Source organism: Balaenoptera ricei, chromosome 15, assembly GCF_028023285.1.
Source record: "Balaenoptera ricei isolate mBalRic1 chromosome 15, mBalRic1.hap2, whole genome shotgun sequence".
Classification (NCBI taxonomy): domain Eukaryota; kingdom Metazoa; phylum Chordata; class Mammalia; order Artiodactyla; family Balaenopteridae; genus Balaenoptera; species Balaenoptera ricei.
Window position 1 is genome coordinate 19135538 of NC_082653.1, and position 17437 is coordinate 19152974.

The 17437-nt window shown below is 40.2% G+C and overlaps 1 protein-coding gene across 1 annotated transcript in view; it reads right to left on the reverse strand.

The window, feature by feature from the left end:
* Nucleotides 1-17437, reverse strand: part of TOP1 (DNA topoisomerase I) — an 87140-nt gene that overhangs the window by 17463 nt on the left and 52240 nt on the right. The window contains exons 8-13 of the mRNA XM_059898059.1: nt 16519-16631; nt 10438-10553; nt 6968-7089; nt 5920-6042; nt 3990-4177; nt 3583-3727 (exon numbers count right to left, since the gene is read on the reverse strand). Coding sequence (XP_059754042.1) covers nt 3583-3727; nt 3990-4177; nt 5920-6042; nt 6968-7089; nt 10438-10553; nt 16519-16631 — 807 coding nt within the window. The remainder of the gene's footprint in view (nt 1-3582; nt 3728-3989; nt 4178-5919; nt 6043-6967; nt 7090-10437; nt 10554-16518; nt 16632-17437) is intronic.

The following is a 17437-nucleotide window of genomic DNA, read 5'->3' on the forward strand; positions in this document are numbered from 1 at the left end:
AAAACATTAAATTCAATGTAGTATTCTCTAGGGAAAGAGATGAATGGCACCTAGTAGGCTTCAGCTATGGTTATCAGAATACTTTTTATGAAATGAAGCAATTGAAGAAACAGGGCATGGTGTTAAGGTTTGACACAGCCAGATGGTAGGTATATAAGTGTTCATTATATCTATTCTTGTATATTTGAAATATTTCATTGAAAATAAAATCCCTGTTACTTGTATCTTTCTATTTTTATCTAAAAAGAGAATGCTTCTCCTGCTGGCAGTGCAGTTAAAAAACCATTTAACATGCTGTCAAAACCTCGACCTCTGAAGATCTGTTTTGCTGAGTGGGACATAACCGAGGAGGACTGACAGAAAGCGTAAGAAATCACATTTATTTTCCCCTCAACAGTACCACCTGCCAAAGCTTTAACCATTTTTCATGACTCAGGATCCCAACCCAGTTGCTAGAGTGAGCCACTCTGTCCTGGGTATAAGGTTCTAGGCAGGGCCTACATCTGGGTGGCTTTCTAGGTTCACTGCCATAACCATCACTCAGAAACCTGCACAGATCCTTACAGTGCACAGCAGTTATCTGGATATTGTCTGAATAAAAACTGGCTGGCTCTCTGCCCTTGAGGAGCTCCCCCAGCTTGTCTAACGAGTCTCTCAACCCTCAGAGGCTCTCCTACTATCGACTCTAATCCTGCCTGTAAGAGCACACATGTATTTGGCATCTGTTCCCCTCTCTCGACCCCCACTGCCATCATCTTGTCTAGGTCATTGCCATTTCTTGCCTGGAGTACTGCAACAGCCTCCTACTGGTCTCCCTACTTCCTGTCTGTGTCCAATCCAGTCTCCACAGAACAGCAGTCAGAATGATCAATTATATCACAGGTTTCTAAAACACAAATCTGGCGTTATTCCCCTCTTTAAAGCCCCGTGGCTTCCTACTGGATTTGGATAATAGACAAAATTTTAGGGACTTCCCTGGCGGTCCACCGGTTAAGACTTCGCCTTTCAACGCAGGGGGTTGCAGGTTCTATCCCTGGTCGGGGAGCTAAGATCCCACATGACTCGTGGCCAAAAAACCAAAACATAAAACAGAAGCAAAGGCTTCCCTGGTGGCGCAGTGGTTAAGAATCCGCCTGCCAATGCAGGGGACAGGGGTTCAATCCCTGGTCCGGGAAGATCCCACATGCCGTGGAGCAGCTAAGCCTGTGCGCCACAACTACTGAGCCTGTGCTCTAGAGCCTGTGAGCCACAACTACTGAAGCCCACGCGCCACAACTACTGAAGCCCGCGCACCTAAGGCCTGTGCTCCGCAACAAGGGAAGCCACCGCAATGAGAAGCCCGTGCACCGCAACAAAGAGTAGCCCCTGCTCCCCACAACTAGAGAAAGCCAGTGTGAAGCAACGAAGACCCAACGCAGCCAAAAATAAATAAATAAATAAATTAAAAAACAGAAGCAAAACTGTAACAAAATTCAATAAGGACTTTAAAAATGGTCCACATAAAAAAAAAAACAAAAAACTTAAAATTTTTTTTTAAGGAAGAGTCTGAAGATCTGGCCTGCATCCCTCTCTCCAGTCTCCTCTCCATCATGCCTCTTTCTTGCTCACTGTACTCCAATTACGGTGGTCGTCTTTCAGTCCTCAAGAACACGCAGCTCCTTCTTACCTCAGGGATTTCAAAAGGCTGTTTTCTTTGTCTGGAACGCCCATTCCCCTATCCTTTCCATGGATAAATTCTATTCATTCTGTAAGTCTCATCTTAAATGTTACTTTCTCAGAAAGGCCTTTCCTAAACCCCAGAAGCCAGATCAGGTGCCCTGGCATACTCTCAAATAGGTACCCTGTGTCCTTTGCAGCATTTACAACAGTTTGTATTTATTGATTTGATTATGTGTAATGCCTGTAAATCTTGCTCAAGTCGGGTTATGCTCAAGACACTCCTCTGTTCCAAGCCAGTGGTTCTCCATCAAATGCAGAACATGGTCTAGTCACTTTAGCATGGCATTTAAGGCTGGCAACAATTTGGCCTCTCAGAGATTAAATTTATCTGTAAAATGATGGCATTAGTACATGTCTGGTGTGGTTATTAACAGAATCAAATGTCAACTTATGTGAAAATACTTTTAACAGTAATCCAAAATCTTTTATTTTGATAAATTTTTTTTATGTGGTAGAACACACATAATATAAAATTTACCATTAGTGACATTCAGCACATTCACAATGTTGTGCAACCATCACGTGACAATTCTTTCTGTTACTCCTTTTCATACCCCTGGTCTCTGTCCATAATGACACATTTCTCTCTGTTTGAAATACCTCTCTTTTAAGACCTAACTGTAACAAAATTTCCTTCATAACGTTGTTTCTAATCTCTAGCTGCTGGGAATAACTACTCCATTTATCTGAAGCATTCAACATTTACCTTTCCAATACAACTGACTTCTTATCCGACTTGCCCAGCAGCCCATAAGTTCCTTGAGGGCTAAAACCATTGTTTATCCACCTTGGTAGCCCTACAGCTTGGTGGTATTTCACAAGAGGAATACAACATGTTTCTTTAAATGACTTGACTTTTACTTGCCACGGGGGTTCTCTTTCTGATTCTATACTTACCCTAAACTAAAAACAGAGACATTTTCCAATTACACTGAAGAAAATATATAATACATGGGTATTTTTCATTAGGACACAGGACTATAAGCTAGAAAATGTGCGTTTAGTCTTGAAAAGACACACAGCCTTTTGAGCTGTGGCTTTCAAATCTTAACAAGTGTTTAATAAGCTATAAACCAAGATTAAGAGGGTCTTTAGCCTCAGTCCCTGCATGTAAACAGTCGGTCTATACAGAACTAACTCCTTGACTGTTTTTCTGTGGAGCCCATCTCTTAAGTTGCTGTTCACATTTCCACAGTATGTCTGAGGGACTTGCCCAAGCAGGTATGCCTAGCAGGCTAACAAGAACTGACTGCCCTTCCAAGACAGTTTTCTCCTTTCAATAACAGTATCAATAAATAGCAACACATGGGTACTCAACAGTTTATGATATGCTTTCACAGACATTATCCCACTTGGTCCTGGTGGAATCTACCCAGATGAAACCTTAGGAAGACAGAGTATGTAAGACTCTAGATTTTACAACCTCTTTCTGGATTCAGAGTAATTACATTCCCTTCTTCAGAGCCAAGGAAGGTGAGGAAGAGAACTAGCTGTAGAAGCCAATACACATTTACCACGTTCTTCATTGCACTCTGACCACTGGACAGTAAACAATGTGAAGGCAAGGACTGTGTCCATCTTGTTTACCAACACAATTCCTAGCACCATGCATACACTGTGCCAGGCTCATACTGGGATTTCAGTTAATATTTGTGAATTAATAAATAAGATTACAATGTGATGTAAAAAATGGATACATCTTAGGGACATCACCAGATAATGCTAATTATGAAATTACCTTCTTTTTGTGGGGATGTTTTTCAATTTGTCAGAGTGATTCTAGAGGCTGAGAACATTAGATTTCAACAAAAAGACAGAGATTATCAGCCCCACTAACTGGTGCAGCTCTTAGCTACCGCTTACCTTGATTCGTGAGCTAGGGTTCAGCATGATGTATTTAATAGAACCTTGGATGTTCTCTGTCCAGGAGACTAGCCAAGTAACCTTGTTATCATGTCGGACCTCTTTCCACTTATGACCTGGAGGAGGAGAAGGAACCTTGGCATCTCTGTGGAAATAAAGTGAGAGCAGTGAGGTGAGAAGTAATGAGCAATTTTCACCTTTCATAACCTGAAGTGGACAAATCTGCTGAGCATATATTTCCAAGTTTCCTCCTCACCAGTCAATACGTGATAAACACTTGGAGATCTATACATAGAAATACCATGCTGCTCCCAAACAGTCCTCTGTAATGTAGGAAAAATTCCCAACTACCAAGAACAAAGGAAGCCCTCCACTTCATTTCCGGCCAAAGGATGAACTGTGCTCACTTGCTACAGTTGATGATTATATCCTCAGGCATGATCCGTCTCTTCAACATGCCCATCTTGGGGTGGTTGCCACGGCCACGGAAAAGCCCAGGAGGTTCTATCTTGAAGTTGGCAATCCTCTCTCTGTGGTTATCCATAATACAGAAGCCATATTCTTTCAGTACTTTTTCATTCTCCTCTTTGATTTTCTGGAGATGGCAAGGAAGTACTCAAAAGGGATTCAAATTACTGTGCTCAACTCATACATTCTTAGCTCTTGTGGGAGAACAGGTCAAGGTAGAGAAAAGTCTAAAAATCACTAAGAAACAAATTCAGATAAAGGAAAACCTAAGAGATTTTTTTTGGCCGCACGGGCCCCCTACAGTGGAAGTGCAGAGTCCTAACCACTGGACTGCCAGGGAATTCCCAGAAGACCAAAGAGATTTTTCAAGCTTAAATACAATAAAATTCCCATGTGAACAGTATTTCACGTGGGTTTTCAAGTGCAAAGAAACCTGTTATGGATTCTTTCCTAGTACATGGGTACATATATTTTATACTGTGATCCTTGCTCCAAAGATGGAATGATTTGGAGCCTCCTTACCCTCTGCTGACTCTTCCTTCATATTATACTCAGCAATTCAATTTAAGTTAAGTCCTGCTGCCTTGTGTGTAGATAAAAATCCACAACTTGCTGGCAACAGGTGTCCTTGGCAGGGCTCTGACATGGTGTTACTTATAAAACCTCCCTAGGGACTTCCCTGGCAGTCCAGTGGTTAAGACTCGCGCTCCCAATGCAGGGGGCCCAGGTTCGATACCTGGTCAGGGAACCAGATCCTGCATGCCGCAATGAAGATCCTGCACGTGGCAACAAAGATCCCGTGTGCCACAACTAAGACTCGGCTCAGCCAAATAAATAAATAAAACAAATACATAAATATTAAAAACAAAAACAAACCCTCCCTAAAGTGGTTTTTAATTTGAAAAACACCCCTGAAGTGAAAAATAAACCAAATTTCACTAATTGGGAATACTGGAGAAAAGACTGAGACTAAAAAGCCTGGTGCAGGTATCATTCTTATCCCTATAGTAACTCCTAATTTTTTAAACTGAAGGTCAAATAGGCACCCTCAAACAATGAGTTAATATAAAGACAACGGCCTAAATTATATAAACATGCAAGTTTAATATACTGAAACTACAAGGCCTTGAAGTGCAAAGAATTCCTTAAAATCCTTAACTCCTAGACCTCTGATTCTAGATAGAAAATGTTTTAGGCTTGAGGGCCATACAGTCTCTGCTGTAATTACTCAACTCTGCCACTGTTGCATGAAAGCAACCATAGATAATAGGTAAACAAGCAGATGTGGCATGTTCCAATAAAACTTTTCTACAAAAACAAATAGCCTATCTATAGCTTGCCTACCAGTATTCTAGAAGAAAGTGACATCCCAGCTGGATACTAGAAAGATCCTTCAGGAATGAGGTTGGCCACGGCTAGAAGACGAAGATGGATAAGCATGCCTAGATTCCAGAGTAAAATACATCAAAGAAGAAGAGTGTGTGTGTGTGTGTGTGTGTGTGTGTGTGTGTGTGTACATATGGCCAATATGATTTTATCTGTCTTAAATCCCTAACATCCAGGAGCCACTGTGGGTCAGATCTGCCCATCCTTAAATACTGTATTATTGGAGCTACTGGCTGGTTTTTAGATCAACAGAACACCAGGGTTCTCATATTGAGCCATTAAACATAGTGCTTGTTCACAATTTTCAGTCTACATAAAACCATAAGAAATTCTAGACTTCACTAGGCTGAGAATCCTACATCTTTAGTACAGAGCCATGTGAAATCATTAAAGTCAAAACTGTTTTGTAAGAAACAAGAAGAAAATTAGATAAACTGATCACTATTCTAAAATTCTCCAGAGGTTTAAGAAATTCTGCAGTACCAGTTTCTCTTCCTTGCTCATCTGCTTCCGAGCTTCTGTCTGGGCTTTGAAATACTGGCTCATCTGGGTAAAATCACATTTGCTGAGGTTGGTGATAATATTCTTCTCTTCATTGGTCATTTCCTAGTTAAAAGAAAAGGGGGAGACAGAAGAAGAAGAAGGTAAATAAACTAAAAAGCCCTCTGGTTTTTCTGCAGTTACAGCAAAGCATCATGTTTTCAGTCAAAGGGTATCTGGCGAGGTAGTCAATCTAAACTTGTGAGTTTTGAAAAAAAAGAAACATGTTTCTTACTTCATTCTGTTATAAATATGTATTCAATAGAAGACATTCAAAATAACTTAACACTGAAAAGGGTAACACTCTTATGTAGTTTCTCGTACTCCTTGGCACATTGCCCCAACCCCCTAAGCATATGAGTACCACAGCTGGGGAAACATGAATACACATCGTTCATTTTAGTAATGGGAGAAATATTCCCACATTCATTCTCTCCTAGAAACATCCTTGCTCTATTCACTTATTAAATCTTACTTCTAGAGCTATTCAGAAGGTAAACTTCAGCTCAGCCTCTGTTCATATTATCCATATTGAGAATAAGGAAATTGTTTAAAATCACGTAGGCAGATACAGGATAGATATGTGGTTTCAAGAGCAGAAAGTACCCAAAGCTAACGAGCATGAATCAAGAGGGAACAGGACAACATTAATGCATGTCTCTTTGCAATAGCAGACAGAGGGCAGTCCTGCAGAGGCAAACTTTGCTTTGCTCAGCTAGAGCTGAGGTTTTCTGTTTGGCCTAATCTGATAAACTACCCCCTACAGGCCTATGAGAGCTGACAGGAAAGAAATACAGGTATTCTTGTTGGACAGAAAACCTATATAATACAGTAAATGAACAGAACCCCCTCCCCCAACTTTTTAATACAATAAAATTCATAAAACTCAAATTGTACATCAGGGAATTTTTTGTAAAATCACAATTTATTACTTAGTAGTTGATCAATATTTTTGTAAGGTGCTAGGATATCAATATATAGGCTACAATACCTTTCTCCAGTCTTTAAAGAAATTTTTCCTAAATATTTCCTTAGTAGTATATTCATGGTCGAGCATTTTTGCAAAGAACGTAGCTACTTCTTCTGCTTTGGGGCTCAGCTTCATGACTTTACCTAGAGAAAAAAGTGGTTCCAAAAAATGAGGTGTAGTATTCATGTTCTGAGTATAAACACTGAGGCTCTGGAGACGTCTTCTTCAATAATGGTTTACCTTCCAAAGGTATGTATGTAAAGGTCTGGTGACACGTGGTAACAACAATAACAACAAAGACAGTAGTATATTGATTTGTATCTACTTGTACGAATTCGCCTTCTCTGTATCAGATATTTACCTGGGTCATTCTCTGGAGACTATGCCAGTAAATTGTTCCCAGGAGCCTGCTCAGGACAGGGATGACCTGGGGGAGGCCCAGTCACTCTTCCTTTTCCTTTCAGCAAGCAGGGTCCTTTACACCTCTTCAATGGTTTTTAAAAATCAAATCCTCAGAGGGACTCCTGCCACTGCTAAGCTAAACAGCTTCTGTTCAAGAAGGGGAGGAAGGGATAGGGCAGGGAGTGGAAGAAAGGAATTGTGGGGAAAAGAAATAGGCATCTTTCTTCTTTAAAGTTAGGTGGGTGGAATATGAATTAAAAATATATATTCACAGCAGGCAAGCCCAGATATCCCATATGAAAAATCTAAGTAAGACATTCCTCTAGAACCTTGCTACTCAAAGTATAGTTCATGGACCAGCAGTATTGACATCACATGGGAGTTTGTTAGAAGTGCAGGATCTCAGGCCCCACCCCAGACCTACTGACCAGAAAGTACATTTCAATGAGACCCCCAAGTGGCTTGTGTATACACTAGAGTTTGAGATGCCCTGGAACACAGGCATTATGAGGTTGCCTCTTTCAGGGAAACAGGGCTCATCCAGAACACAGGGATGACTGGGGTTCTTGGCATACACGTTTCTCCACTGCCTTACTATTACACAGGTACTAATAATTCACCAAGGATTTTCCCATTTATTACAGAAAACTAAAACTTAACCAGAAATCCATTCATTTCAAAACTCAGAAGACATCTCATCTCATGATGGTTATAAAGTTATTATCCCTGATTGTAGGGTTGATACAGGGAATTGCAGCTCCAAACTGAAACTTTCACCATAGACAGAAAGAACCTGCTTGAAATTCGTAATTTTAAAAGGCCAGCAGGTGGCGCGGCTTCCCCTCTCAACATTCTGGCTCCTTCCAAAGACGACACCTTGGGGAGGATAGGCTGGCTTTCAAGAGTTTCCTGCACTTCTTTAGAATTCCCCCACTCAAGTCGGAACCAGTGTTGCCAGTTAAGATGTAACATGCTTCCAATATAAAGGAAACCATTAAGTCACTAAGAATAAAATAAATGAAATAAAATAGAAGGCAAGAAAGAATGTAAACTGTTCTCAGGTATGTCTGGTATACTCTTTGGGAAATTTTACTGAATTCTGTCCCAATAGAGAAAGCAATTTTGACGCCTCCTGTTTTAGATGAGCTGTCAAAAGATGAAATGACAGCTCCCAGCAGTAGAAGGGTAGGAGGATGACTTAAAGGCTCCTGACAACGGTAGTGCTTTGTAGAAAAGGCTGAGCTCCAGGAATAAGAAACTGCTGAGTCACAGCTGAAAACTGGAGGTTCTTAGAGGCCATTCACTGCTTCAGCCAGTCTGTTCCCCACCTCCCTGGCAAGCGCTAAAGAATCTGAGAATTCTCTTCCCTAGAGACCAGGCAGGACTGACAGTATCACTCCAGACTAGTAAGTCAAATACAACTTCTTGACTTACTGCAGTGTGGGACTTTACCTAATCAAAGGGAAGAGATCTGAGAAACAGCAAATGAGAAAATGTGAGAGCCCTGGAGCTGGAGCTCCTATAAAGGATGACTGGGCAAGAATGCAGGAAGGGACCATGGTGACCAGTGATATTAGTTCAGGCCTTGGCTTCCCATCTTGGAAAGTAAGAGAAACCCAAAGGCTAAAGAAAGGAATCTAGTTGTCCTTCAAATCACTTTGGACCTCAGAGTTAGGCTTTACCAGTTGAGCTTTCTAAAGCTCTTGGTAAACCCATACTAGGGTTACAGAATACCTGAACTTTTATGATTTTTCAAAGGCTCTTTCTCTTCATTGGAGTTTTAGCTTTGAGTCACATTTAAGAGTCTCCAGGAATGACCCACTGTGAGGGCTGACAGTAAAACTCTGTACTCTTGTCCTGTGTTGTCCACTCAACATAGGTCAGAATGTTTATCTGATGTAAGCATTTGTCACTGAGGCTATAAGGTCCTGCTAGATGGCACAGTCCATGAGATCAGGGATTCGTCAGTATTGTCGCTGCTGGGTCTTGGTGTCTGAATACAGGCACGCTGAATAAATACAGTTTAAAAAAAGGAATTCCAGCTTGCCAAGTTTGACATGTTCCTCACTTGCAAGACCCAGCCTTTCAGTATAAACTACTACCCTTGACCTATAAGCATCCATGGCCTGAGGCCACTGCTCGTGGACACAGAGATATACCAGAACTCTGAGTGTTCACCACTGATGCTTTTCAGCAGTTCTCCTGGCCCAGTGTTTCTCAAAGTTTGGTCAGCAGACCACTTGGTTCAGAAGCACCCAGTATCACTCAACACCAATTAAATGGGCCCAGACCCACTTGGTGAATCTGAAGCACATGAGAGTTTGAGGAATAATGCTCTAGCCATTTCTGGAGAAAACTCTCGGAATGAGGGAAATCAGTTGAGTATTACCATCTGCAAACTGCTATATGCCAATAAGGGAGCATCGAAGACTACTCTCAAAATGTTCAACCCAAGGACAGAAATACCAGTGACAGTTAATAGACAATTCTAAGGGTTCTAAGAGAACTAGGCAGGATATTTCTTCCGAGCGGCTCATGAGACTTGACTGCATAAAGGGCAAAGGCATAGTGTTGTGCTGTGTAGAGTGAGTGATAGACACCTATTACCCCTACCTAGATGTTGATGGCAGACTAATTAATCCTCAACCAAGTACTAAATACTATTTCTAGCAATGAGCAGCTTGTCAGCTTGCATTATGTCACTAAAATAAAATACTACCATTCAAGTCAGGCTTTTCTAGTAACTCTTACGAAGAGTAGCTCCTTAGAAGTAAAGTTCAGATAAAAACATTAGGCTTGTGGACCAAGTGCTGTGACCTATGTAGATGGACCTTTTTGGGACCATGTCTCAAAGGGAGACAAGGGAGATAAGACAGCCCCTTTCTCACGGCACTTTTTCAGCACCAAATGGGCCTTTAAGAGTTAAGTAAACACCTGATAGCCCTTTCCCCAAACCATACGATGACGATAAAACAAAATGAAACAAACAAAAAGGATTATACAGCACAAGATCCTTCCTCACTTTCTATTCCTAAATAGAAGCAGACTCTTTCCTTGGCCAAGAATTGGACAACCTTGGAACAACTCACCATCATAGTAAAACTTGACATTCTCTGGAAGAGGTTCATATGGTGGAGCAAATACAGGACCTTTATGTTCTAGGAATTTCCACTTGATGCCTTCAGGATAGCGCTCTTCTTCCCACCTTTAAAAGACAAAGTACAACCTCATTTAGTGATCACTTCACCTAATATAGAGATTATCACCTATTAAATGCCAAAATAATTATCTGCTCAACTGACTGGTGCTCTGGAATGACTCTCGGCCCCACATTCAAGGCCTGGGTCAAAAAAACCAGCATCCTTCACTTTGTAAAAGCCAATACTCACAACAAATATGATGGAATAATCAGGTGAATGGAGGAAAATACATTTCAGCAGTTTAGTCCAAAGATATTGAGTACATGAGATCATTATTCAGCAATAAGTAGGGGATATGGATATGGAAACAACTGTTTTATCACAATGATGTAACAGTAAGCCACAACGGTGTACATGACAGAGGTATTATTTATTACAGCTGATACATAGGAAAAGGCCTCCTGGGAATGGAGATGCCAGGTGAAGGTGTAAGGGAAAACAACCCTTTGAGAAAGTACATAATGACTATCATCCCATGTAATAGTTCCCTAGTATCCTTCAAATACTCAGACCATATTAAAAACATCCCTATTATATCCAAAAAGTATTTTATAGACTAGGATACAATTAAGGACCACACACTGCAATTGGTTGATATGTCTCAAAGTCTTTCTTTCTCTAGAATTAGACAAACCTTCTCACCACCACCACCACCATTTTGTTTTTTAAAGAGTCAGTCAGTTGTCTTACAGATAGAATACTTTAAAACTTCACAGATTTTAATCTTCGGTATTTCTATCTTAAAATGAAAAGTCCTACAGTTCTGCAGAATTATTCTGGAGGCCAGTTATGCATATTCTATTACTTCCTGTCATCTTCCAACGCCAATGTTTTAAAGTTCAGAAACATCAAATAAAAATTACATGTATCAAAAACTGTGCTGTAACAATACCATTACTGTAAAACCAAGGTCAACATATACGGTCAAATAATTTTTGACAAGGGTGCTGATTATTAGGAAAATGTAAATCAAAACCATGAGATAGCACTCTCACCCACTAGGATAGCTATTCTTAAAAACAAAAACAAACCAGAAATAACAAGTGTTGGGCTTCCCTGGTGGCGCAGTGGTTGAGAATCTGCCTGCTAATGCAGGGGACACGGGTTCGAGCCCTGGTCTGGGAAGATCCCACATGCCGCGGAGCAACTGGGCCCGTGAGCCACAACTGCTGAGCTTGCGCGTCTGGAGCCTGTGCCCCGCAACGGGAGGGGCCGCGATAGTGAGAGGCCCGCGCACCGCAATGAAGAGTGGCCCCCGCACCACGATGAAGAGTGGCCCCTGCTTGCCGCAACTAGAGAAAGCCCTCGCACGAAACGAAGACACAACACAGCTAAAAAAAATAAAATAAATAAATAGAGTAGCTATTAATTAAAAAAAAAAAAAAAAAAAAAGAAAAGAAATAACAAGTGTTGATGAGGATGTGGAGAAACTGGAACTCTTGTGCACTGCTGGTGGGAATGAAGCGGGTACAGCTGCTGTGGAAAACAATATGGCGGTTCTTCAAAAAGTTAAACATAGAATTACCATATGATCTAGAAACTTCACTCCTGGGAATACACTCAAGAGGACTGAAAGCAGGCATTCAAACAAATTATTTGTACACAAATGTTCACAGCAGCACGATTCACAACTTCCAAAAGGTAGAAACGGCCTAAGCATCCATTAACAGATGAGTGGATAAATAAAAAGGAGTTTATACATACAATGGAATATTACTCAGCCTGAAACAGGAAGAAAATTCTGACATGCTACAACATGAATGAACCTTGAGGACATTTTCTTAAGTAAAATAATCCAGTCACCAAAGGCCAGATATTGTGATTCCACTGATACAAGGTACCTAGATTAATCAAATTCACAGAGACAGAAAGTAGAATGGTAGTTACTGAGGGTGAGAAAAGGGGGAATGAAGGAGGGTTATTGTTTAAAAAAGTTTCAGTTTTGTAAGGTGATGAGAATTCTGGAGACGGATGGTGGTGGGGATCACTGCATAACAAAGTGAATGTATTATAATATCACTTAACTGCACACTTCCCCCAGAATCTTTTACTCTCCAAATCAGAGAAAATACGTATGTATGGATGGATGTGTGTACAGAGATGAGAGAAACTGCAAGAAGCCTATCTATAGCAGTCACAGAGTAACTGTATGGGGATCCAGAGCACCATGTTTTCCTTTATCCTAGGACTTGGTTCCATTCTTCTCATCAACTCCACTGTTTTGTTTTCGTTTTTTTTTTTTTTTTGGCCGCGCAGCACGGCTTGTGGGACCTTAGTTCCCTGACCAAGGATCAAACCTGGGCCTACAGCAGTGAAAGTGCAGAGTCCTAACCACTGGACCACCAGGGAATTCCCAACTCCAGTGCTTTTTTTTTTTTTTTTAATTAATTTATTTATTTTTGGCTGTGTTGGGTCTTTGTTTCTGTGCGAAGGCTTTCTCTAGCTGCGGCAAGCGGGGGCCACTCTTCATTGCGGTGCACGGGCCTCTCACTATTGCGGCCTTTCTTGTTGCGGAGCACAAGCTCCAGACGTGCAGGCTCAGCAATTGTGGCCCACGGGCCCAGTTGCTCCGTGGCATGTGGGATCTTCCCAGACCAGGGCTCGAACCCGTGTCCCCTGCATTGGCAGGCAGACTCTCAACCACTGCGCCACCAGGGAAGCCCTCCACTGCTTTTTAATTAAGAGTCCAACTTTTTATAATTTTTTCTATTCTGTCACATTCATCCTGAAGGCTCACGGTAACTTCTTAACCATTTAAGCAAATTAAGAGATGCACTCAACACTAAACCTCAGTTTAAACAGAAAGAAAGAACATATCCTATGACACATGCTGATATCATTGGATCAGCAACTACTACTATACAAATAAAAATAGTAGTGTTGGCCTTTTAAGGCCCCCATCAATGGTTCACCAACAAAGTTAAGAAAAACATGTACTTAATCACACTTAACACCATCAACAAACTCCCCAGTTGCTAGATATTCTCATGAAGAATCATCTGTTTCGAATAAACATGGGACTTATGTTCCAACAGGCTAACCCTGACACAAAAGTACACTCAACTCAAAGCAGAGCTGAAACTCTATATAGCTACAACGGGTAACAGTTAAAAATAGGGGGAGCTCGGACTTCCATGGTGGTGCAGTGGTTAAGAATCCTCCTGCCAATGGAGGTGACACGGGTTCGAGCCCTGGTCCAGGAAGATCCCACATGCCACAGAGCAACTAAGCCCGTGTGCCACAACTACTGAGCCTGCACTCTAGGGCCCACATGCCACAACTACTGAAGCCCACGTGCCTAGAGCCCGTGCTCTGCAACAAGAAGCCCGCGCACCACAATGAAGAGTAGCCCCAGCTCGCCACAACTAGAGAAAGCCTGTGTGCAGCAACAAAGACCCAATGCAGCCATAAATAAACAAACTAATTAATTAATTAAAAATAATAAAAAATAAAATAAATTTAAAATTTAAAAAATTTTTAAAAATAGGAGGAGCTGGGTTTAATAGGTTTCTGTGAACAAGCCTGAGCATACTGCCACCACTTGTAACATTGTTTCTATGGAGAAAATGTGACACAGTAAAGAAACCCACAGGGATCCCGACCATTTTCCCATTCCCAAAATTACCAAGGAGGGAGAAAAGGCTCAAAGTTGGCTTGTTTTTTGGCAGAATGAACAAGTCTATGACTCTGGGGGGGGAGCAAAAGATCTACACATTTGCCAAACTGGTAAAGGGTGTTAATTCTTTTAGTGAGATAGCAAGAGAGGTAGTAAAAATGAGAGTATCTGCCATTTAAGTTCACTGACTAGGCTCTCAGTGACAGTCACTGAGGACTGGACCACTGACTTCAGAGTCTAACAGGCAAGCCTACAGTGACAGAAAGGGCAAGCAATAGGTTAAGAGGCCAGTCATTCCTGTTCTCTACTTCTAAAAACTTACAGTGGTACCTTCAAGCATTGTGCTTAAGAATGCACACGATTTAACAATCAGACTTGAGAAACGCATGCACTGGAGGCTGTAGCAAAGATTACTCAGCCCCAAACCTACCATCTTCAATGATCCCACTTAAACCAAAACAAGAATAAAAACCATAGGTCACAAGTCTCTCAGAATTAAAGTGTGGTAACACTGACAAGAATTTCAACCACAGAAGCAAAATTAGGCTATTAGACCCTTCAAGGATACCTAATTCAACACACAAAAGGCTGGACTAGAAAAAGAGTACATCTGCTTCCAGGCCCAATAAGAGCCAGGGCTCCAAAGGAAGGGGGAAGGCAGCAGAGAGCTTGTGATGACAAAGAAAGTACCTTGTTCACTCAACAAACTTACTGAGCACCCAACCACAGAACCCAGAGACATAACAAACTGACGAATTACTAACTCACCACTCCCAATAATAACCCCTGATTTATAGAATCACTTCATTTCATCTTAAAAAAATTTTTTTATTAAAGGTCATAAAAGCCTTTCAATATTCCATCACTAAAAACTTTGATTAATTTCAAAGGAAAAAAATGAAATAAAAATGAGGAAAATAAAAACACATGTTCTTTAGTTTTCTGACCGACCCCAGAAAGGCCCAGAGTTCCTTTGCTCTGTATTTTTCCTTTACACTTTCCTTTTTTAACCCCACATATGTCCACACCAACAACGCCGATTGCACAGCTGTGCTGAGCCTTTCTGCCACTGCAGCTCTGCTCCTCTCAGCCACCTCTCTGGACACTGATGTTTCCCCTTTGCTCAGAGGTACTGGTGAGATCACTGTTCTCTATTACAAAAGCCATAGAGTAAATGCATACCAGTGGCTCTGGAACTCTACATACCAAACTACAAATAGTGGTTACCTCAAAGCTAGAAAAGAAAAATGGGAATGGGAGAAAGAAGGAAAGGGAACTGTCATTTTTTTCTAACTCATATACCTCTGAATCATTGGAATTTTTTCAACATAAACAAATCATGTATAGTATAGATGTAGTGGCTAAATAATACAAAGTTTTAAGAACAACCAGTATTAAAAATACAAGTTTATTTCAAAACTCTAAACATCTAGAAATAACCTGTTATTGCTAAACTGTCCTCCATTGAAGACTGTCTGAATCTTCACTCCCCACAGTGAAGAAGAATGCCTGTTTTCTCATATTTACAACCCTAGATGTTTTGATACTTATTAATCTTTCCTAATCTGAGACAAATTAAACAAAAAGATGTTTCATTTATTATTTTTCTTCGCATCTTTCTTTGCTACTTGTGAGGTTCACCATATTTTAAGATGTTTGTTAATCATTTATCTTCTTTAATGAGTTGCCTTTTCCTCATTTTTCTATCAGACTGTTCCTTTCATTAATTGTTTTAAAAGACTTTTTTTTTTCATATTAGGAATCTTAGCCCACTGTAGTACAAATATTATCCTTTAGGATTTTTTTTTTAATGGCATGAGTTTGTTGATTTGCCATATAGAAGATTTTAATTTTATCAAATTTATAAATATTTTCCATATGGCTCTGCTTATATGTCTTGCTTCAAAAGGTCTTCGTTATTCTACAATTATAAAAATATTCACCCAGGTTTTCTTGTGGAGGTTTTTTTTTTAAACAAATAGGCAATTTCCCCAACATGATTTATAGAACAATCCATCTTTTCCCTCTCATTTTAAATGCAACTTTATTCATATGCTAAATTTCCATATATATATATATATATATATATATAGATAGATAGATAGATAGGACATCTATAGTTCACTCTGTTCAATAGGGTGGGACATAGTATTGAGATCCAATAGGGTAAGAGGTAGTTAATGTTCTCACTAGGTCCTGCAAAACTTATTTCAGAATGTTATTCCAGAGAGATTCTTTTAAGTACTTCCCTCCTCCCACAAATATCAAGCTATTCATTTTAATACTCAATATTCTTGTTTCATTAGGTTGTAGAATAAAAGAGCTAACATTTCAACCCAGTGCTGAAATATTACCATTTCCACTTCTGTTCCTCTTCTTTCTTCAGCTTCTTTTTCTTGTTATCTGGCTCAGGAACTTTTTTATCTTTATCTTTATCCTTATTCTTGGGTTTTTTCAATTTACCATCCTACAAAGAAACATGGTGAGAAAGCACTTAAATAAGGACCAATTACACTGCTCGAAGTAGTTTTGGGGAGCCATTAGACAGAAAAACTGGAATCATGGAATATGAGAACTGGAGAAGTTCTTGAGTCCAATACTCTCAATTTGATAGACGAATAAAAATTTATTGGTACTTTTCTCTAAAGCGATATTTCCTAAAACTCCCAGACACATGATTACCTAAGAAAGTAGTTAAAAACATTCATTCTATAAGGGAAGAGCCTGGGAAATTGTATTTTTTTAGCCTCAGTGGAGTTTGGGACAGAGTAATCCCAGGGTATTATCCTCACTTATTTTAAAATCTTCTCATCTTTACACCTCTTCTAATACCACCAAATAACAGGTACAGGAGACTTTTAATGTATTAAATATACAATTTGAAAGGAAATTTCTGATTGAGTCTGGGGGGGAAATACTTTATTACTGCTATTTGCATACACAAAGTCATGAAGCAGTAGGCAAGCAAGTACTCGGGAAGTCCTACAACAATTACCAATTCCCATGATAGTATTCCTTTGAACTGTAACCCTAGATGAGCTGTCACAGTAGCACAGAAAAAGAACAAACATAAACAAGTAAAATCCATCAATACAGGTGATAAACCTCAAAACACACACACACACACACACACACACACACACACACACACATCCAGACAAAAATGTGCTATTCAAGAGGTGGGGGTCCTGCTTAACGGAATCGAAACTCTTCTGAAGAATATTTTCCTTTGTCCTAACTATTCAATATAATTTAAGTCTTTATTCAGCAAGT